Source organism: Pleurodeles waltl, chromosome 3_1 (genome assembly GCF_031143425.1).
Source record: "Pleurodeles waltl isolate 20211129_DDA chromosome 3_1, aPleWal1.hap1.20221129, whole genome shotgun sequence".
NCBI classification, from domain to species: Eukaryota; Metazoa; Chordata; class Amphibia; order Caudata; family Salamandridae; genus Pleurodeles; species Pleurodeles waltl.
In genome coordinates, this window is record NC_090440.1 from 731,587,783 (window position 1) to 731,608,320 (window position 20,538).

The 20,538-nt window shown below is 48.3% G+C and overlaps 1 protein-coding gene across 1 annotated transcript in view; it reads right to left on the reverse strand.

Annotated features, from left to right (window-relative positions):
- DCDC1 (doublecortin domain containing 1) overlaps positions 1-20,538 on the reverse strand; it is a 1,098,140-nt gene that overhangs the window by 234,572 nt on the left and 843,030 nt on the right. The window contains exon 24 of the mRNA XM_069223476.1: positions 9,919-10,054. Within this exon, the coding sequence (XP_069079577.1) occupies positions 9,919-10,054 (136 nt within the window). The remainder of the gene's footprint in view (positions 1-9,918; positions 10,055-20,538) is intronic.

The window sequence follows — 20,538 nt, forward strand, 5'->3', positions numbered from 1 at the left end:
TTCCATAAACATGACCAAAACTTTCATTTCTTTTCCTTATTCAATTTACTCGTTCCTACATCTAATCTTGAAGTAGCCATGAAAGCGTTAAGCTAGTCGACATACGATGGGGAGGAAGATACCATCCATTTCCTGCAAATCTCCCTTCTAGCCCAGAGTATTGCATAAAACCATATTGTGCTATTATCCTTGTTAATTGTTTCGCCTTCCTGAACCAAAACGATAACTAACAATAGAGTTGGACAGACATTTTGCCGAATAATCGCAGAGAGAGTTATACACACTTCCCGCCAAAAAGAAAACACTCCAGGGTCTATCTCTATATTGATTAATGTTGTGTATTAAGAGTAGACCAACTTATGAAGATATTTACCTTATTCTATACGAGTGTGAGGATACATCATCAGACACTATAATGCAAACTATATTGCCTGTTCACCGCAAATTCAGTTAAAGAATAAATAATAAGAACGAAACGATATATGCCTTCTATTTTTTGCAGTACAGTTTCTTCCCACCCACGTGCTACCAATGGTAATAAACCAATATTTACTGCTATAATTTAACGACAGTCTCAGAACGAGTATTTCTAAGTATCTGGAAAGAGAACGGATTATGGCTGTAAGGAAATGGCTCCCTGTTGCAGTTACCCCCCACTTTTTGCCTGATACTGATGCTGACTTGACTGAGAAGTGTGCTGGGACCCTGCTAACCAGGCCCCAGCACCAGTGTTGTTTCACCTAAAAATGGACCATTGTTTCCACAATTGGCACACCCCTGGCACACAGATAAGTCCCTGGAAAAAGGTACCAGTGGTACCAAGGGCCCTGTGACCAGGGAAGGTCCCTAAGGGCTGCAGCATATGTTGTGCCACCCTCAGGGACCCCTAACCTAACACATGCACACTGCCATTGCAGATTGTTTGTGTTGGTGGGGAGAAAAAGGCAAAGTCGACATGGCATCCCCCTCAGGATGCCATGCACACAAAATGCTGCCTGTGGCATAGGTAAGTCACCCCTCTAGCAGGCCTTACAGCCCTAAGGCAGGGTGCACTATACCACAGGTGAGGACATAGCTGCATGAGCAATATGCCCCTGCAGTGTCTAAGCCTATTCTTAGACATTGTAAGTACAGTGTGGCCATATTAAGTATATGATCTGGGAGTTTGTCAAAAACGAACTACACAGCTCCATAATGGCTACACTGAATACTGGGAAGTTTGGTATCAAACTTCTCAGAATAATAAACCCACACTGATGCCAGTGTTGGATTTAATAAAAAAAATGAACACAGAGGGCATCTTAGAGATGCCCCCTGTATTTTACCCAATTCTTCAGTGCAGGACTGACTGGTCTGTGCCAGCCTGCTGCTGAGAGACGAGTTTCTGACCCCATGTGGTGAGGGCCTTTGTGCTCTCTGAGGACAGAAACAAAAGCCTGCTCTGGGTGGAGGTGCTTCACACCTCCCCCCTGCAGGAACTGTAACACCTAGCAGTGAGCCTCAAAGGCTCAGGCTTCGTGTTACAATGCCCCAGGGCACTCCAGCTAGTGGAGATGCACGCCCCCTGGACACAGCCCCCACTTTTGGTGGCAAGTCCAGGGGAGATAATGAGAAAAACAAGGAAGAGTCACCCACCAGTCAGGACAGCCCCTAAGGCGTCCTGGGCTGAGGTGACCCCTGCCTTTAGAAATCCTCCATCTTGATTTTGGAGGATTCCCCCAATAGGAATAGGGATGTGTCCCCCTCCCCTCAGGGAGGAGGCACAAAGAGGGTGTAGCCACCCTCAAGGACAGTAGCCATTGGCTACTGCCCTCCCAGACCTAAACACACCCCTAAATTCAGTATTTAGGGGCCCCCAGAACCTAGGAAACTAGATTCCTGCAACCTGAAGACGAAGAAGGACTGCTGACCTGAAGCCCTGCAGAGAAGACAGAGACACCAACTGCTTTGGCCCCAGCCCTACCGGCCTGTCTCCCCACTTCAAGAAAAACTGCAACAGCGATGCGTCCCCCAGGGTCCAGCGACCTCTGAAGCCTCAGAGGACTACCCTGCATCTAAAAGGACCAAGAACTCCCGAGGACAGCGGCCCTGTTCCAACGAAACTGCAACTTTGCAACAAAGAAGCAACTTTTAAAGACCCCACGTTTCCCGCCGGAAGCGTGAGACTTTCCACTCTGCACCCGACGCCCCCAGCTCCACCTGCGGAGGACCAACACTACAGGGAGGACTCCCCGGCGACTACGACCCTGTGAGTAGCCAGAGTTGACCCCCCTGAGACCCCCCAGTGATGCCTGCAGAGGGAATCCGTAGGCTCCCCCTGACCGTGACTGCCTGCTTCAAAGAACCCGACGCCTGGGAAACACACTGCACCCGCAGCTCCCAGGACCTGAAGGATCCGACCTCCAGTGCAGGAGCGACCCCCAGGTGGCCCTCTCCCTTGCCCAGGTGGTGGCTACCCTGAGGAGCCCCCCCCTTGCCTGCCTGCATCGCTGAAGAGACCCCTGGGTCTCCCACTGAAACCTATTGCGAACCCGACGCCTGTTTGCACTCTGCACCCAGCCGCCCCTGTGCTGCTGAGGGTGTACTTTTTGTGCTGATTTGTGTCCCCCCAGTGCCCTACAAAACCCCCCTGGTCTGCCCTCGGAAGTCACGGGTACTTACCTGCTGGCAGACTCTAACCGGGGCACCCCCTTCTCCATTGAAGCCTATGCGATTTGGGCACCACTTTGACCTCTGCACCTGACCGGCCCTGAGCTGCTGGTGTGGTAACTTTGGGGTTGCCCTGAACCCCCAACGGTGGGCTACCTTGGACCCAACTTTGAACCCTGTAAGTGCTTTACTTACCTGAAAAACTAACAAATACTTACCTCCCCCAGGAACTGTTGAATTTTGCAGTGTCCAATTTTAAAATAGCTTATTGCCATTTTTGCCAAAACTGTACATGCTATTGTGATGATTCAAAGTTCCTAAGATACCTGAGTGACATACCTTTCATTTAAAGTATTGTTTGTAAATCTTGAACCTGTGGTTCTTAAAATAAACCAAGAAAATATATTTTTTTATATAAAAACTTATTGGCCTGGAATTGTCTTTGAGTGTGTGTTCCTCATTTATTGCCTGTGTGTGTACAACAAATGCTTAACACTACCCTCTGATAAGCCTACTGCTCGACCACACTACCACAAAATAGAGCATTAGAATTATCTCTTTTTGCCACTATCTTACCTCTAAGGGGAAACCTTGGACTCTGTGCACACTATTTCTTACTTTGTAATAGTATATACAGAGCCAACTTCCTACAATGGCTGACTGTCACTGTGAATTAACAGTTGCTTTTTCACTTGTCACTGAACAATCAGTTTCAGACACACACAAAGTGGACAAAGACAAGGCTTCACTGAAAATGTTACTCTCTTTGCTCATATACCGGTCTGAATAAACATTGGCAAAGTGAATCCGTCTCACATTTCTAAAGCTCTCAGCTCGTTATTGGCTTTGCAAATGCTTTTAAAAATGTGCTGCCATTGACAAAAAAAACCTGTGTGGACCATCTTGAAATTGTATTTTCTATACTTCCCAAATGGTCAACATGTTGCTTGTTGATGCAATGTAGCAGTTACCTTGGAAGTATAGAAAATAACCATGGAACATAATTTTGTGTAGCTCTAGTGCAGGAAGATGGCTCTCTATATAGTGCACTAAAATGAAGTACACCGTGCAGAGAGTCCAGTGGATCCCCAATTGGTATTGCAGAGGCAAAAGTAGATAGGACTAATGCTCTATTTTGTGATAATGTGGGCGAGCAGTTAGGCTTATCAGAGGGTAGTGCTAAGCATTTGTTGTACTCACAGAGGAAATAAATGACACACACTCAAAGAAAATATCAGAGACCAATTTAGAAAAATAACACCTCTTTTTACATAGGTTTCAAACTGAAGAAAAGTAAGTAAACTTTGAAGCATAAATACTTTGTAGTTTCAGAAACAGACAGTACAATTTTCAGAGTTGTCTAAACGTTATCCAATGGAGGAAAACAATGTTCAGCAAACAAAGGGTTAACAATGACTTACAAAGCCGATCTTGGGGAGTTGGGGTGAGTACTGGGAACTGATCAGAACCCCACCAACAGGTCACACCGTGTGGCACTGGGGCAGCCAGGTGCAGAGGTGCAGTAAGGCATCAACTGCCTATTGGTTTCCTACGGGAGTTTGATTCTTATGAAGATAGGCTACATGTTCTGGCTAGGAAGCCAGTCAGGGACAACAAGCAGGCAGGTAGTAGACTTAGGGTGCTAAGGTATGTAGATGCACCTTTGGTCCCCTTCTCCTGTGCCCAGGGCCTATGAATGCAGGGGTGTCCTTAGGCATCAGGTTTCCATGTCTAGGAGCACTCACAGTCAGGGAGTCCTGTATGTTGAGGATGTGAGCTCTTAGGAGCCGGGGGACATTGCTGCCACCAATGATCCACCTTAGCTGGAGTCAGAGGTCACGGGTGCAGTGGTTGATGGAGATGTCAGAATTTGTCTCACCACAAGCCTGTGAGAGAGGGGGACTTTGTGCAGAGGCTGTAGGCATCTCAGTAGAGTCCAAGATGAGTGAGACCACACTGAACTCAGTTTCTAGGCAGCTGGGGACCCCCACTGGCACAGTTGGGTGGCTTCACCTCGGGTCATGGACATTGGGTGCAGTGGTCACTTCTGGTGTTGAGTTTTTGGGGTTCCAGCAGCTGCAGAGTCTTTTCTTTTAAGTTTCTCCTTGCAGGGCAAGTCCACTACCCACAGGATACTTGAGTCTTTATTGAAGGCTGGACGAGTTGACTTCCTGTGCAGGATCTTTGAGGTCAGCAGGCTGGAGGGGCTGGTTCCAGGTCAGTTACTTCTTCTTTTCCTCTTCTGCAAGTTGCAACTCTTCTTTGTCTGGGTCTTCTTAGGTTGTAGAAATCTGAGTTCTAGGGTCTAGGGGTGCCACCTAACTACTAAATGTAGGGGTGTTACAGGGAGTGCCAGGTGGTAGCTCATGGGCTGCCCACCTTTAGGGTAACTACATCCTTTCTATGACCACTTCTGCTGAGAAGTGGGCAGAATCCTCACCCTAGTGGCCTAATTCCTTCCAAAAAAAGGATGGAGGAATTTAAATAGTCTACTTCAGCTCATCTACCTTAGGGGTGGGACTGGCATGTAGTGGGCACTCCTCCTAATCTACCTAATTTTCCCACCTGTGCTGTAGCCAAAAGTGGGGTCAGGACAGGTGGGGTGGCGGTCGGAAGCGCCGGGGTTGGTCATCTCCACCATCTCGAGAGACCTGGGTTGCATCACAAAGGAGGCTAGGGTTTTGAAGCTCCCAGCCCTGCCTGGCTGGGAGAGGAGGTCACACCTCCACCCAGTGCAGGCTTTTGTCTCAGACCCTCAAAAGTGCTGGCTCTCACCTTAGAGGGCCAGAAACATGTCTGTGGTGGCTGACCTGGTCAGGACCAGTCAGACAACTCACTGGTAGTTTTTCGGGGGGCATTTTCTTAATAAATCCATCACTGGGGTCAGTGAGGGTTGTTTATTTTGAGATGTTTGATACTAAACATCTCAGGATTCAGAGACACCATCATGTAGCTGGAGAACTCATAATGACCAGTGTCCAGCACATGCAATAACAATTGTTTCCCTGTACACTTATTAATAGCCTCATTACAAGTTTGGCAGCCCCAATGCGGTCCCAGGATGACACAAACATAAGAAAGGGGAGGAAATCCATTGAATCTGGAGTGTGCTTATGAAATGATCAAGAAAGCCATTCAATTATGACCTAGCGACTGTCACAAACCCACTCTATATAGTATGGTTTACAACACTGTCTGCAATAACCAGGTGAAGCTGTCTGCAACAAGACCATTAAAAGGAAAATCCCCAACTAATAAGTATTAGAGAAAATATCAATTTCGCAGGAGCAAATGCACACATGTATATTACTCATGCAAAAATAAAATTCACAAAAGGCTTTTGATGTGTTAGACTAGAAACTTCCAACTCTCACATGCCTAAGTAATTGTCCGGTAAAATTGTGTGAGTTGCTGAAAGTCATAATTCTGCAGCTGCTGTAAAAATGGGAGCCTAGAGAGTATAAGCTCACTTTGGATTGACCTCAGGAACGAGTAACCCTGAATCTTTGAAGCATGATGTACGTGACTCTACTCTAGGTAGTCACAGTGGCTCCTTTTGACTGTCTAAGAAGTTGCTTTAGAAACAAGTGACTTGATTTTATACAATCATCACCCTATGCTTAGTCAAGCAAAATCGCCCTTTGCCTAGAAAATATTGGTTGAGCGATATTCAGTTGTAGCTTGCTGCTAGGTGAAGAGGCAGTGTGCAGTGGTGGGAAAAGGGGGGGGGGAAACATTCAATTTAAAAAAATGAAACAATAACTTACCTGTCTTACAACCGCATTGCGCCGCTCCTCTTTCCTGGTCAATAGAGGCACAGGCTCACAGCCTGCCCTGTGGCCAATCCTAATGCTGCCTTTAAGTAGCATTTGGATTTATTGGAGCGCCCTGGCTGGGTGCTCCCAGGCAAACTGGGAGCCTCTGTCTACTCTCTCCAGTCCAGCAATACAGTACCGCGTTGGGGAGAGCACAGTGCGTCTGTATTCTTGGCCGGCCCGAGATGACTGGCCAAACATATATGCACACTGAGGGGGAGTGCTGTGCACTTCCCCTTTGTCCCTGTCATCCCCATGGCCCTGCCCCTTTAATAGTAAAATGATACGTCCCCAGTAAAACATCCCCAGACATCGCTTTCCTCACTGAAAATTTGATGAACCCCTCCTCGGAACCCAACATCGCCATAGCCATCCCTGAAGGCTATAAGATCACCCGCAGAGACTGCACCAACAGACCGGGAGGAGAGATCGCCATAGTCCACAAGAACTCCGTCAGAACCTCGACCAACACCGATGACGCCCTTGATACCGTTGAACACTTACATTTCCAGATTCACGTCAACACCAACACCACCCTCAGAGGAACCCTCATCTACAGGGCCCCCGGCCACAGTTCAATGACTCCATCACCAAAATAATCAGCATCCAGGCCCTCACCTCTACAGACTACATCCTCCTCGGCGACCTGAATTTACACCTCGAGAATGCCAACAACAGCAACTCCACCGCCCTGAGCGACAACCTCGCCAACCTTGGTCTCAAAAAACTTGTCACAATGTCCACCCACTCCGTGGGCCACACGCTCGACCCCGTCTTCTCCGCCAGCAGCCACGTCATCTTCAGCTATACCACCGAACTCCACTGGACCAACGACCGCTGCGTCCACTTCACCTTCCAGAAACCCTCCACTCCCCACCACCCACAACAGATCCCCCGCCGCAGCTGGAACAAGATCACTAAAGACCAGCTGATATCCACCCTCGCCCGGCCCCGTCACCCAGCACCACCGACCCCAATACAGCCTCCCTCAACCTTAGACAACTGCGCCAACACCCTCGCTCCGCTCAGGAAACCCTCCAACAACCACACCAGCACTAAGGCCATCTGGTTCACCGCCGACCGTCAGGCCTCCAAGCGGGAGTGCCAAAAAATCGAGAAGAAGTGGTGCCACGAACAGAGAGCAATCATACCGCCCTCAAGATAGCCATTCCGCAAGCACCACCAGCTCATCCCGACCACCAAGAGATCCTTCTACAAGGATTGCATCGAAAACAACGCGCACAACAGCAAAGAGCTCTTCAGCATTGTCAAGGAACTCGCCAACCCCAGGTCCTGCTCCATCGACCCCCCTCCTTCGCAAGACCTCTGCGACTCCCTCACCACCTTTTTCCACCGCAAGATCATGGACATCCACGACAGCTTCAACTCCTTGACCCCCACGACCACCGAGGCCACCACTAACCCCAAGGTACCCAGCCACACCAACCTCCTGCTCTCCTGGACCCACATCAATTACGAGGACACCATCACAACCATAAGCACCATCCACTCCAGATCATCCTCCGACCCCTGCTCCCACCATGTCTTCAACAAAGCAAGCCCCATCATCGCCCCCCAACTCCAGGGGATCATCAACCCTTCCTTCGAGACCGCCACCTTCCCGAGTTTGAAGCACGCCGAAGTCAACGCCCTGCTAAAGAAACCCAAAGCAGACCCCGGAGATCTCAAGAACTACCGGCCCATCTCCCTCCTTCCCTTCCTGGCGAAGGTCATCGAGAAGATCGTCAACGGCCAACTGACCCGCTTGCTGGAGGACAACACCACGCTGGACACCTCCCAATCTGGATTCCGTAGGAACCACGGCACCGAGACCGCCGTCATCGCCGCAACTGACGGCATCAGGACCATGCTCGACAAAGGCGAAACCGCTGCCCTCATCCTCCTGGACCTCTCGGCTGCCTTCAACACCGTCTGTCACCACACCCTCTGCACTCGCCTCCACGACGCAGGGATCCGCCACGAGGCCCTGGACTGGATCACATCCTTCCACTCCGGCAGAACCCAGAGAGTCTGCCTCCCTTCTTTCCTTTCTGAAGCCACCAAGACTATCTGCGGCGTTCCCCAAGGATCGTCTCTCAGCCCAACCCTTTTTAACATCTACATGGCACCCATAACCAACATTGTCCAATCCCACAACCTCAACATCATCTTCTATGCCAATGACAACCAGCTGATCCTCTCACTCACCAAGGACCCTGCCACCACCAAAACCAACCTCCATGATGGACTACATGCCATCGCCAACTGGATAGAGGGGAGCCGACTTAAACTGAAATCAGACAAGACAGAGATCTTCATCCTCGGCTCCAAACGCTCCGCATGGGATGACTCCTGGTGGCCGGCCACCCTAGGAATCACACCGACGCCCACCAAACACACATGCAACCTTGGTTTTATCCTAGACTCATCGCTCACCATGACCCAGCAAGTCAACACCGTCTCATCTTCCTGCTTCAACACCCTCCGCATGCTCTGCAATATCTTCAGATGGATCCCCACCAAAACCAGAAGGACGGTCACCCACGACCTCATCAGCAGCAGACTGGACTACGGCAACACTCTACGCTGGAACCATGGCCAAGCTCCAGCAAAAACTGCAACATACTCAGAACGCCTCTGCACGCCTCATCCTCAACATCCCACGCCGCAACCACATCTCAGCCCACCTCACAGACATACACTGGCTCCCCGTCAACAAGAGGATCATCTTCAAACTCCTCATCCATGCCCACAAAGCACTCCACAACGCTGGCCCTGCCTACCTCAACGAGTGACTCACCTTCCACACTCCCACCGCCAACTCCGCTCCACCAAACTCGCCCTTGCCACCGTCCGTCGCATCCAACGAACTACAGCTGGTGGCAGATCCTTCTCCCACGTCGCCACCAAGACCTGGAACACCCTCCCCGTCCACCTACGACAGACCCAGGACCTCCTGACCTTCAGGAAACGCCTCAAGACCTGGCTGTTTGAGCATTAGCAATTCCTCCCCCCATCCCCTTCAGCGCCCTGAGACCCTAGCGGGTGAGTAGCGCGCTTTACAAACTATTGATTGATTGATTGATTGATAATAAACAAAGTTTATTATTGTTTTATTGTTAAAGGTTTGCAGCTGCTGCTGCTTGCGGGGGCGATGCTCATCCACTATAGCGGAGGAGCCGCTGATGATGATATCTATCAGTCGATGTCTTCCAGGGCACTTTAGGGAATGTACAGCCATTAAGCTGGTTTCTGTGTAATTAAATCACAGAACACTTCGGTACACCCTTGGTGATATTATGATGATATTAGGATGAAAGGAGGTACCTTAAAGTTCTTTTTTTATTTCTGGACCAATAATCAATGCATTGAGAAAGTTGGGATATAACGTGAAACCTATTCACTGTTCTGGAACCCCAAAAGCAAAAAATCATAGTAAAACAGCGATGCTTACTTTCAGGATTGCGCATGGTGCAATATGCCCGAACCATGGAGATATCCGAAGACAAGGTATTGATTAAGAGCTGCTTCTTCCGCTCAGCCGCAGTCAAATGAGGATCAATCCATGGATTCCCGCATGAAACGTACACCTGATACAAAATATTGTGTCAGATGTTTTTATTTGCAAATGATACAGCATACATAGCAGCAGACTTGAAACTGGGGCATGTGGGTGCGAGAATGGTGGGGGGAGGGAGAAAAGTAGACTTGACAAAAAGAAAACTCTTTCACATTTTCAATAGTGAAAAAAACATTTTCGGAGAGGGTGGCTCGACCACTGCTCCAAGGCCGAAGTCTAACTATTAGGGGGGGACTCTCAAGCACTGTACACGTTTGACCCATATAAAGAGGTTTCAACAGATTTGAACAAGTTCATTAAAATACAAAGTTTGGACTACCTTGCACTTTCACTCCCACAAACAATTATGTTTTTTAACCACATACTAGATTCTATATAATTATGCGTTGCCTCCACTCACGACACAAAGAATCAGAGTTTCCTATGTTGCACTTGAGTACAGGGGTAATCTTTGCCACTGTATACCTTGTAGATGCTGAACTTTATAAATACTGGTCCCAACATTATCTTCGGCTTCACAGTGTGAGGGGTAAGTGATATCATTATAACAATGAACACTGACAAAGCACATAGATCTAACAGATGACACCTGTTGACTTTGACAATGCTTTTCTTCTCACTATGGCGGCCACCAAGTACGTACACATGAATCACAGCTGTCTTGTAATGATTTTTTTTTTGTTTTAGAAAAATTTATCCAGGATAGCAGCTTTGAGGAAGAAGCATGTCTAATGGCCATCTTGTACTGTTTTTTTCTTTTTAGTGTAAGAAAGATCATTTCAACGTGGCCACTGTTTGTACATGCACACACACGCCAGTTGAAATGGTTTAAAACAACTTTAAGTTAGGAACTCACCTATACAGAAGAAGAAAGCACGAGGCAGCAAGGGAAGCAAGTGCATGCTGAAGGTGCATACATTTTTAAATAAACAGAGCGTGGGCAGGAAAGGACCAGTGTTGGAAATGACCATCTTCTGTGCGGAATTCCAGTAGATTTTGCCTTTTTTTGCTGAACTTATTTTGTTGGCCATTGGTGCACTTTACTCCTGTTACCCAGTGGTAAACATGGTAAAACTTGCCACAAAGCCAGTTGGCACATGCAATTTATTTATACATCATTATTATATGGTTCTACTTGTACCCCGGGCTGGTAAATTATATGCTAGTGCTGTACAGCAGCACTCATTGTGCCAACCACTAAGTTAGCACTGTTAAACGTTTTTTTAGGTCTTCCAATGCAAACTGGCACAACAAACCTTTTGCTAGACCTAAACGATAATTTTTAATACGTAGAAGTCACCCCTAAGGTACGCCCTAAATGCTTATAGGGCATGGTGTGAGTGTATTTAAAAATTAGGACATGTACAATTTATGTTTTACATATCCTGGCAGTGAAAAACCTACAAAGTTATTTTTCACTGTGGCACGACTGGCTCGCCCATAAGTTGACACTGGTTTACACTATTACCTCTAATGAGTGATGAATTTACTTTGAGAGAAGTTAAAAAAAATGCTTCAAAAGGGTCATTTTAATTGTAATAAAAAATCCAATGTAATGGTTAAGTCAGATTTGATACTAATATTTTATATATGACACTTTTAGAAAGTTGTCATTTTCTTGCCTAAAACCAAAAGCCTTTTGTTAGACTTGACACCTTTGGCACAGTATTCCCCCAAACCTTTTGCTTTCAATCCTCCTGTTTTGCTGAATTTGTTTTTGTTGGCGTTAGGATTTTACCACTGCTAACCAGTTCTAAAGGGCTTGTGCTCTCTCCTTCAAACATGCTAAAATTAGATTACACCTAATTGGCACACTTAATTTACTTCTGGGTCCATACTAAATTATACTATTACACAGAGCCTGTAAATGTACTGTTAATAGTAGGCCTGCAGCACTCATTATGCCACAGAGTCAAGTATCCTTTTAAAACCTGTCTCCGGCCTGCCACTGCAAGCCTACAGTGAAGTTTATAACTGTTGTTTCGACATGACAAAATAAACCTTTTACCAGGCCTAATCCTTCCTTTTTAATATTTATAAGTCACCCCTAAGGTAGGCCCTGACCACCTAAAGGGCAGGGTGCATAGAATTTAAAAGGCAGGACATGCACGCTTAAGTTTTACACATCCTGAAGGTCAAAAACTCCTAACTTCGTGAGTGGTCTGCTGCACATGGAGCCGGTGGCAAAAGAGTAGAGCTCTAGTGATGGGTGCTGTAGACTGTTCTCCTGCAACTAGGAGCGTTGGTCTGGGAGTTTTGACCATTCACGGAGAGAGGTGGGGCAATGCTGGGGGTCAGCATTCACGTCTCCTACGGGCTACATGGCCAAGACCCCATAGTTGATTGCGCAAACCTTGCCTTTTATCTGGAGCGTCTATACCAGATCTGGGTGAGAGAGGATGAAGAAGGTCTGAGAGGCTTTATTGCAGACATGCCAACCCCTAAATTGGGGAGGGATGTAAGAGATGGGTTAGAAACTGATATTCTGGATTGGAGATTTCTGAAGCTATAGGCCAAATGAAAGGGTGGACATCTCTGGGCCCTAATGGTCTTCCTGCCCAGTTCTTCAAGTGTGTCCCATCTTGCATGACAAGCCCAATATGAGATATGTTTTACAGAGCCTGGCAGGAAAGGGCCCTCTTGTGGGATCAGATGAGGGCAACAATAGTGATGAATCACAAGTCGGGGAACCCTCCCTTCCCCCTGTGGAGTGTGCCTCCTACCGGCCAATCTCCTTGCTCACCCTAGAGAGTAAGACCCTGGCAAAGGTTCTCCCAAACTACTTAATGCAAGTGATAGACTCCTTGGTGGAGCCTGATCGATCTGGATTTATGCCCTACAGGGCAACAAGACACAACTTGCGACGTTTGGCAGGGAGCCTAGCCTGTAGGGACAGAATAGCTGACTAGGCCATCCTATTAGCCCTAGATGCAGTAAAGGTGTTCGACTAACTTGAATGGCCGTATCTGTGTGGAATTATGCAAATAACCGGTCACCAGGGTAAAAATTAACAGGGTGGCCTCAGTGAATTCAACCTAAGCAGAGGCACTCGCCTTGGGTGCCCACTATCCCCCCACTTTTTGTGGTGGCAGCTGAACCTCTGGCAACGTGGATATGCTGTGACGCACTTCTCAGGTGCCTCCAATGGGACCCAGGGTGGGAAGATGCCATATACCTCTATGTAGATAATATACTGCTTTACCTGACCGATCCAGACTGCTCCATGGCCTGAATCCTCCAGGTGGCATTTGGGTCATACACTGAATTCAGCATTAATTGGTGCAAATCAATAACCTACCCGCTATCACGAGAGGGGCAGAAAGTAGTTTGGAGCTATCTCCCTAAATGGGAACAAACTGGATTTAAGTACTTGGGCTTCTTCGTGACCACAAACAAGGAGCTCTTTATCTGGGAAAACCTCACTAGAGTCCTGGACAACAACAGAAGGGGTGTGGGTTGATGGTGGAAGTTCCTGTTGTCACTACTAGGAAGGGTCACCCTCTTCAAAATGATCTACCTGCTGAAATTTCTTTACATCCTACAAAACACGCCTTTTGAGGATCTAGAGGGTGTTTTAAAAGTATTTTTTAAATAGTGGATGAAGTGACCAGAACATTAATATGGGATGTAGCACCCACAGGATAGCCCTGCTTACTTTGACTAGGAAACTCTTGGAGGGTGGGATTGCCCTTCCCAACCTGTGTCTCTACTATTGGGTGACCCCTCTCCAGGTAGTTATTGATTGGGCTTTCTAATCTCAAAAAGAGCCATCCTTAATGGCAGACCGTCAGGAAAAGGACCCTGAGGGCTACGGCCTAAATAGTAATAGAGAGAGGGCACCCCTACCCTCTCTGGGATGGAATGGCAAAGTGTCACCTGAAACCGCGCTGTGTGAGGCAGACGTCCTCAACAGGGTACTAGCAATAGAAGGGTATATAAAAAAAGGACTTACTGGGCATATGCAAAATAGGGGACGTCTGGTGCAACATCATAGCATTTTGTGAGCTACAAGAACAATATAAGCTGGCAGGCAATCAAAACCTCCAATACCTACAACTGTCACGTATCTTACAGGATTTCCGGAAACTGTTGAGAGAGGTCTTAGAACAAATCCCACTGAAATAAAGAGTCCTAGAGGCTGCCCTGATGAATCATGTGGTTTCACAAATATACTCTAACCTGCTACACAATAGTCTCCCCTAGCCCAACTGCCTCTGCACTAAATGGGAGGATGACCTGAGCAGACTGATGGATGATGACTGGGGGGACAGCATGTTGTTACCCGTGCATGGTGGAGATCAGGATAGGATTTCAGCTGATACAGCTGAAGATTCTACACTGGGCATACATCACCAGGACTAGGTTTTTTAGTTTGGGTAAAATAGAAGCAGAACAAAATGGATATGCCAGAGTAACTGGTGTTCTAGGCAAGGCCATAAAAATTTGATAAATCTTGGGTCCCGTGGTGGGCGGCAGATGATATGGCCTCCTGAGTACTCCTGGGGAGCAATAGCGGGGGATGTGGACCGTTGTGGGAGTGCAACAGGGACACAGAGCAGAGTCCTGCTGGGGAATGGACCCATTGTACTAAAACTACAGCTAAACTCCAGGAGGTTTATCTTTATGTGTTTCAATGTATGGGGGAATGTTGGAATGATGACTGAGCTAGTGCCACTCGCATATATATTTTTTTTTTGTACACCAAAAGTTTGTTTGCTGTTAAAACTGCAGTGGGATTTCAGATGTAATACTTAATAAGAAGATTTTTTTTTTTAATTTCCTAAAGTAATTTTTCACTGTTGTAAAAGAATATCTCTCGTATTGACTTATACTGGGTTCCCTTATTACATTTAATACATGCTAACTTTAGATTGGGAGCAGATAGAATATGCTGTTTAGACCCAAATAAATGTAATTTAAAATCTTCTTTAATTGTAAACTTTGATTTTAAGTCACAATTTGGAAAATGCCACTTTTAGAAAGTTGACATTGTCTTGTCCCCACTGTAGGAAAGTCCTCCTTTTTGCCCTGGTCACCGCTACACTTTTTGGACAGGTACTGGTGGTTACTGACTCTTGGCTGTGCCCTGGGTACTGCTTACCAGTCCCAGGGCCAGTGCTCTGTGTAAAATGGATATGCAAATTAGGCTAATTATAATTGGCTAAGTTAACCTACCTATAAGTCCCTAGTATATGGTAGGGCATGTAGGTTTAGGGACCACAGCATAGGTAGTGCACCCGTAGGTGCACTGCTGAGGTGCCCAGTGTCATTTTAAAGGCAGGCCTGCTTTGCTGGCTGCTTTTAAATTAAAGTTATATGCAAATTCGACTTTGGAATTACAAGTAGTTCCAAAGTCTTAAACTACCTTATTTTTACATATAAGTCACCCCTACGGTGTTCCCTATGTGCCCCTAGGGCTGGGTGCCATGTAACTATAAGCAGGGACTTTATAAAAATAGTTTTATTAGCCCTGGTGAGGTAAAAACAACCAAATTTGTTTTTCCCTCATTGTAGTGAATGGGCTTCATATTTTAATTTTTAAAGTCTCCTTAAATGATGCATACCAAGAGTTTGGTATCAAATTAATTGTTGTAATAAATCCCACAACTTCCAGTTGTTGGATTTAATATAACTTGTTCAGGTAAAGAGTTTTAAACTTTACCTGAAAAGTTGCCAATTTCAGCCCTGCATTGTTTTTGCTGCTGTGCTCTGATTGGCCAGCCTCTAGCAGCCTGGCCAGGCTACCTTGATGAGGTGTGAAGTGGCCTGGCTTCACACAAAGGAATGTGCTTGTGGGAGGGAATCTCCCCTCAGCAGATGGTGAGGCAGGAAGGGGGAGGGCTGCCAAACTGGTTTTCAAAGGCAGAGAAGGACATTTGGAGCAACCAGCAACACCCCCACATCCTGCAACCCCAGACAACTAGGTGCCTCCTTGATTAGATTAGGAGAGGGCAGGAGAGGGGTGTGTTTATGATTGGGTGGGCTCAGCCAGATGTAACCTCCAAAAATCAGATTCAGCCATGATGGATTTTTGGAGAATGTTGCCTCCTGGGATTGATTTTTGCCACACTTCCCAGGAAGTGGTCATCACAGGGGGAAGGACCCTGCACCTGATTGGAGAACCAGGACCCCCCTGCTTTTCACCCAGGAGCAAGGATAAAACTGGAAGACCTGCACCCACACCTCAGATCCCTATCAGATTCCAACAAGGAAGAACCAAAGGAGAAGAAGGACTGCCCTGCTGGACCCCTGGCCTGCACCTGGAACCTGCACTCAGAAGGACTGCACCAGCTGCACACTTGGGCTTCACCACAAGAAGAACTTTGCCTGGCTTCAACTGGTTCAAGGAGGGACTCCCTGTTTGCTACAGGTGAACAATTGCTAACCAGAGTATCCTGCACCAACTCCTGAAGAAATCAACCAGCTGCCCACTGGCCAAAAAGGAATTTGCGCCAGGTGCATTCTGGGAGTTGTAGTCCGCACCCCCCCAAGGACCATCTCAGAACTTCTGGATCCTTGGGGTGAGCTGTGGACATCAAAAGAACATCTGTGAGAAGCCCCAGAAGTTTGGAGAACTTTTGTAAAAAAGCTCCATAGAGGGACCGACCCGCCGCGGCAACTCTAGCCGGCTTGCCTCAACCGCGACCCGGCCTGATTTGCTGGTTCGTCCCAGTAAAGAAAATCTCAGAAAAAGAGACTAAGTCCGAAGGTAAAAAGTTGACCGGGACCTTCCAGTCAGCGTATCCGAGGAGGGCTCCAGGGACGTCGGATCAAGATCCAGGTTTACCCCGGTCGAAGGATTTTCACCTCGAAAAAGAGACTAAGTCCGAAGGTAAAAATCTCCACTGAGGATTCCCGCATCGCATATCCGGAGAAGGGCTCCAGGAGGTCGGATTGGACTGGCAGGTTCGTCCCGCTGAAGAAAATCTTCGAAAAAGAGACTAAGGGGGTCATTCCGACCCCGGCGGCCGGGGTCGGCGGGAGCACCGCCAACAGGCTGGCGATGCCCCGCAGGGCATTCTGACTGCGGCGGTTTGGCCGCGGTCAGAACAGGAAAACCGGCGGTCTCCCGCCGGTTTTCCGCTGCCCTCAGGAATCCTCCATGGCGGCGCAGCTTGCTGCGCCGCCATGGGGATTCCGACACCCCATACCGCCATCCTGTTCCTGGCGGTTCGCCCGCCAGGAACAGGATGGCGGTATGGGGTGTCGTGGGGCCCCTGGGGGCCCCTGCAGTGCCCATGTCAATGGCATGGGCACTGCAGGGGCCCCCGTAAGAGGGCCCCACAAAGAATTTCAGTGTCTGCTTAGCAGACACTGAAATTCGCGACGGGTGCAACTGCACCTGTCGCACCTTCCCACTCCGCCGGCTCCATTCGGAGCCGGCTTCCTCGTGGGAAGGGGGTTTCCCGCTGGGCTGGCGGGCAGCCTTCTGGCGGTCGCCCGCCAGCCCAGCGGGAAAGCCAGATTGGCCTCCGCGGTCTTTTGACCGCGGAGCGGCCATATGGCGGTTCCCGCCAGGCGGGCGGCTACTGCCGCCCGCCAGCCTCAGAATGAGGCCCTAAGTGTGAAGGTAAACTTTTAACCGAGGCCTCCCGCGGCCTGTAGCCGAGCAGGGCGCCATCACGGTCGGTCTTAAACTTTGACTTTGCCCCGATTACCCGATTGGCGCTTTTTGCTTCTAGGCGCTAAAAAAATAATAATTCTTTAAAAATTAATATCTCCGGTTCCCCTTATCCGATTTTATTCGTTTTGGTGTCATTTGAAAGATAAACATATAATCTATTTTTGGATTTTCAAACTGTTTCCTGTGTTTTATTTAATTACTGTTTTGTGATATTTGAATGCTTTACACTCTGTCTCCTAAGTTAAGCCTTTACGCTCGTTGCCAAGCTACTAAGGGTTGAGCTGGGGTTAATTTACTGAGACCTACCTGGACCTTAGTGGAGGTTGGTGGCCTGTTGCTAAGTGTAGGTACCTACCTGCCCTTATCAATAACCCATTTTCCAACATTTTTGGTGAGCAGTGGTGGGATCCTATACTTGTGTTCAGTATCACGTTACAGTTTTAAGTAAAACAAATTAAAAATCCTTTAAAATTGTCCTAGTGCAAAAATTGTTTTTAATTTGGATTAATTTCAATTATTGAATTTTTGTGATTTTCCTAAATTCTTGTTTCCAATTTTTGCAAAACGTTTTTGTTGACACAAAACTAGGGAACCATGGAGCTTGATCTGGCTAGCCTACCTACACTGCCAGTAGTCCAGCTTAGGGGGTTGTGTACTGAAAGAGGGTTGCCTGCAACCACTGACCTCAGGAAGCATGTCCTGATCAAATTCCTGACAGCATGGGCTGAGGCCCAAGAGGTAGACTCAGAAGAAGCTCCAGAGGAGGGAGAAGTAGGAGAGGATGCTAGCTCCAACCACTCAGGGGAGGGAGGGCATCTGAGCCTAAGTGAGGATGAGGAAGACCGGTCCTCATTACATACAGTCACTAGGGGCAGACCCAAAGCTAGTTGGGGGAAGGGGGTCCCTTCAGGAGGAGAGAACCTGTCCCTCAGGGAAAGAGAGCTGGAGGCCCAGCTAGCATTCATAGCTTTGGAAGCACAGAAGCTGGCCCTAGAAGAGAAAAAGTGGGCAAGGGAAGAGAAAAGAGATGGTGGCAGTGACAAAGAAGCTGAGGTGTCCATGGGTGGGGGGTTTTGCCCCAGATTACCCAAGGGGGTAGTCCCTGCCTATGTAGAGGGGGATGATATAGATAAGTGGCTGGGGGCCTTTGAGAGGGCCCTCCAGATGAGGAGAGTCAAGCCTCAGTACTGGCGTTCACTTCTTTGGGAGTTGGTTCCCAGCTCTGGGAGGGATAGGCTCCTAACCTTGAGGGGGGAGGAGGCAGACTCATACCCCAGTATGAAGAGATGCTTGACTAAAAAGTTTGGTCTGACCCCAGAGCAGTATTTGCTCAAGTTTAGGGACACCCAAAAGACAAGCACCCAGTCCTGGGTGGACTTTGTGGACATTTCAGTAAAAGCACCAGAGGGCTGGATACAGGGCAACAAGGTAAATACCTTTGAGGGGCTGTACAATTTGATTATGAGGGAGCACCTTCTAACCAATTGTGTCCAAGAGAAGCTCCGCCAGTATCTAGTTGACTCTAAGTTGACCAACCCCAGAAAGCTGGGGGAGGCAGCAGATGACTGGTTAAGAACTAGGGTTAACCAGAAACCCCCAGGGGGTGATCAGAAAAAGGGAGGACATGGTTCTTCTCAGGGGAAGAACCAAGGGAAAGATGATAAAAAGCCCAAGGAGTCCTCACAAGAGTCCCCAATAACTTCTCAGGGTGGGGGACCCCCGAGCCATTCCACTTCTAAGGGGAAAGGGTATCAGGAAAAGAACTATGATCCTCCTAAAGCAGGAAAGTTTCAGGAGCTTGCTAAGGCCGGCAAGTGTTTTGGGTGTCATCAACCTGGACACAAAAGAGGAGATGCTATCTGCTCCAAGAAGCCCCCCACTGGTGGGCAATCCCAGGGGATTGCTAGTGTAGGGTTGGGGGTGGAAGTTGGCCCAGGGCTGTGATCAGAGTACACAGAGGTCACCTTAGTATCCGTGGGTGGGGTGGACATTGCAACTATGGCCACCTTACCTCCCAGCATTGAGAGGTATAGGCAGAGGCCTAAAGTCAATGGGACTGAGGTGGAAGCTCTGAGAGATACAGGAGCCAGTGTGACAATGATCCCAGAGAAGCTGGTTTCTCCAGAACAGGTCTTACCTGGTGTCTTCCACCAAGTGACTTATGCAGATAGCAGAACCAAACTCCATCCCATGGCCATGGTGAGCCTGGAATGGGGAGGTGTGACTGGCCCTAAGAAGGTAGCTGTGGCTCCTGCCCTCCCAGTAGAGTGTCTGCTGGGAAATGATCTTGAAGCATCTGAATGGTCAGAGGTGGAGGGAAGGGTCCATGCACAGATGCTGGACCTCCCTGAATGGGTGTGTGCTGTGACCAGGTCACAAGCAGCACAACAGGGAAGTGCTGGACACTTGGACCCTGGAACAATGGGCCAAGCCTCCAAGAAGAAGAGAAAGGGCACTGGGTCTGGCTTGCCAGCCCCTACAAGTACAGAGGGTCAGGAGGAATCCAACCCTGAGGGGGAGGATCTGACCTCTGAGGGAGGGACACTTCCCCTGCAAGCTCTGCCTGACTTGGCAGAACTGCAAGGGGCAGGTGGGCCCACCAGAGAAGAGTTGTGCCAGGGACAAAGAGAGTGTCCCACTCTTGAGGGCCTGAGGCAGACTGCTGCCAGGCAAGAACAAGGGGATACCAGTGGGACCCACAATGTTTACTGGGAGGATGGAGTTCTCTACACTGAGGCAAGGGCCCTCAAACAAGGGGCCACCAGGAGAGTAGTGGTCCCCCAGAAGTATAGAGAATTCCTCCTTACCTTAAGCCATGATATCCCCTTAGCTGGACATTTGGGACAGACCAAGACCTGAAACAGGCTGGT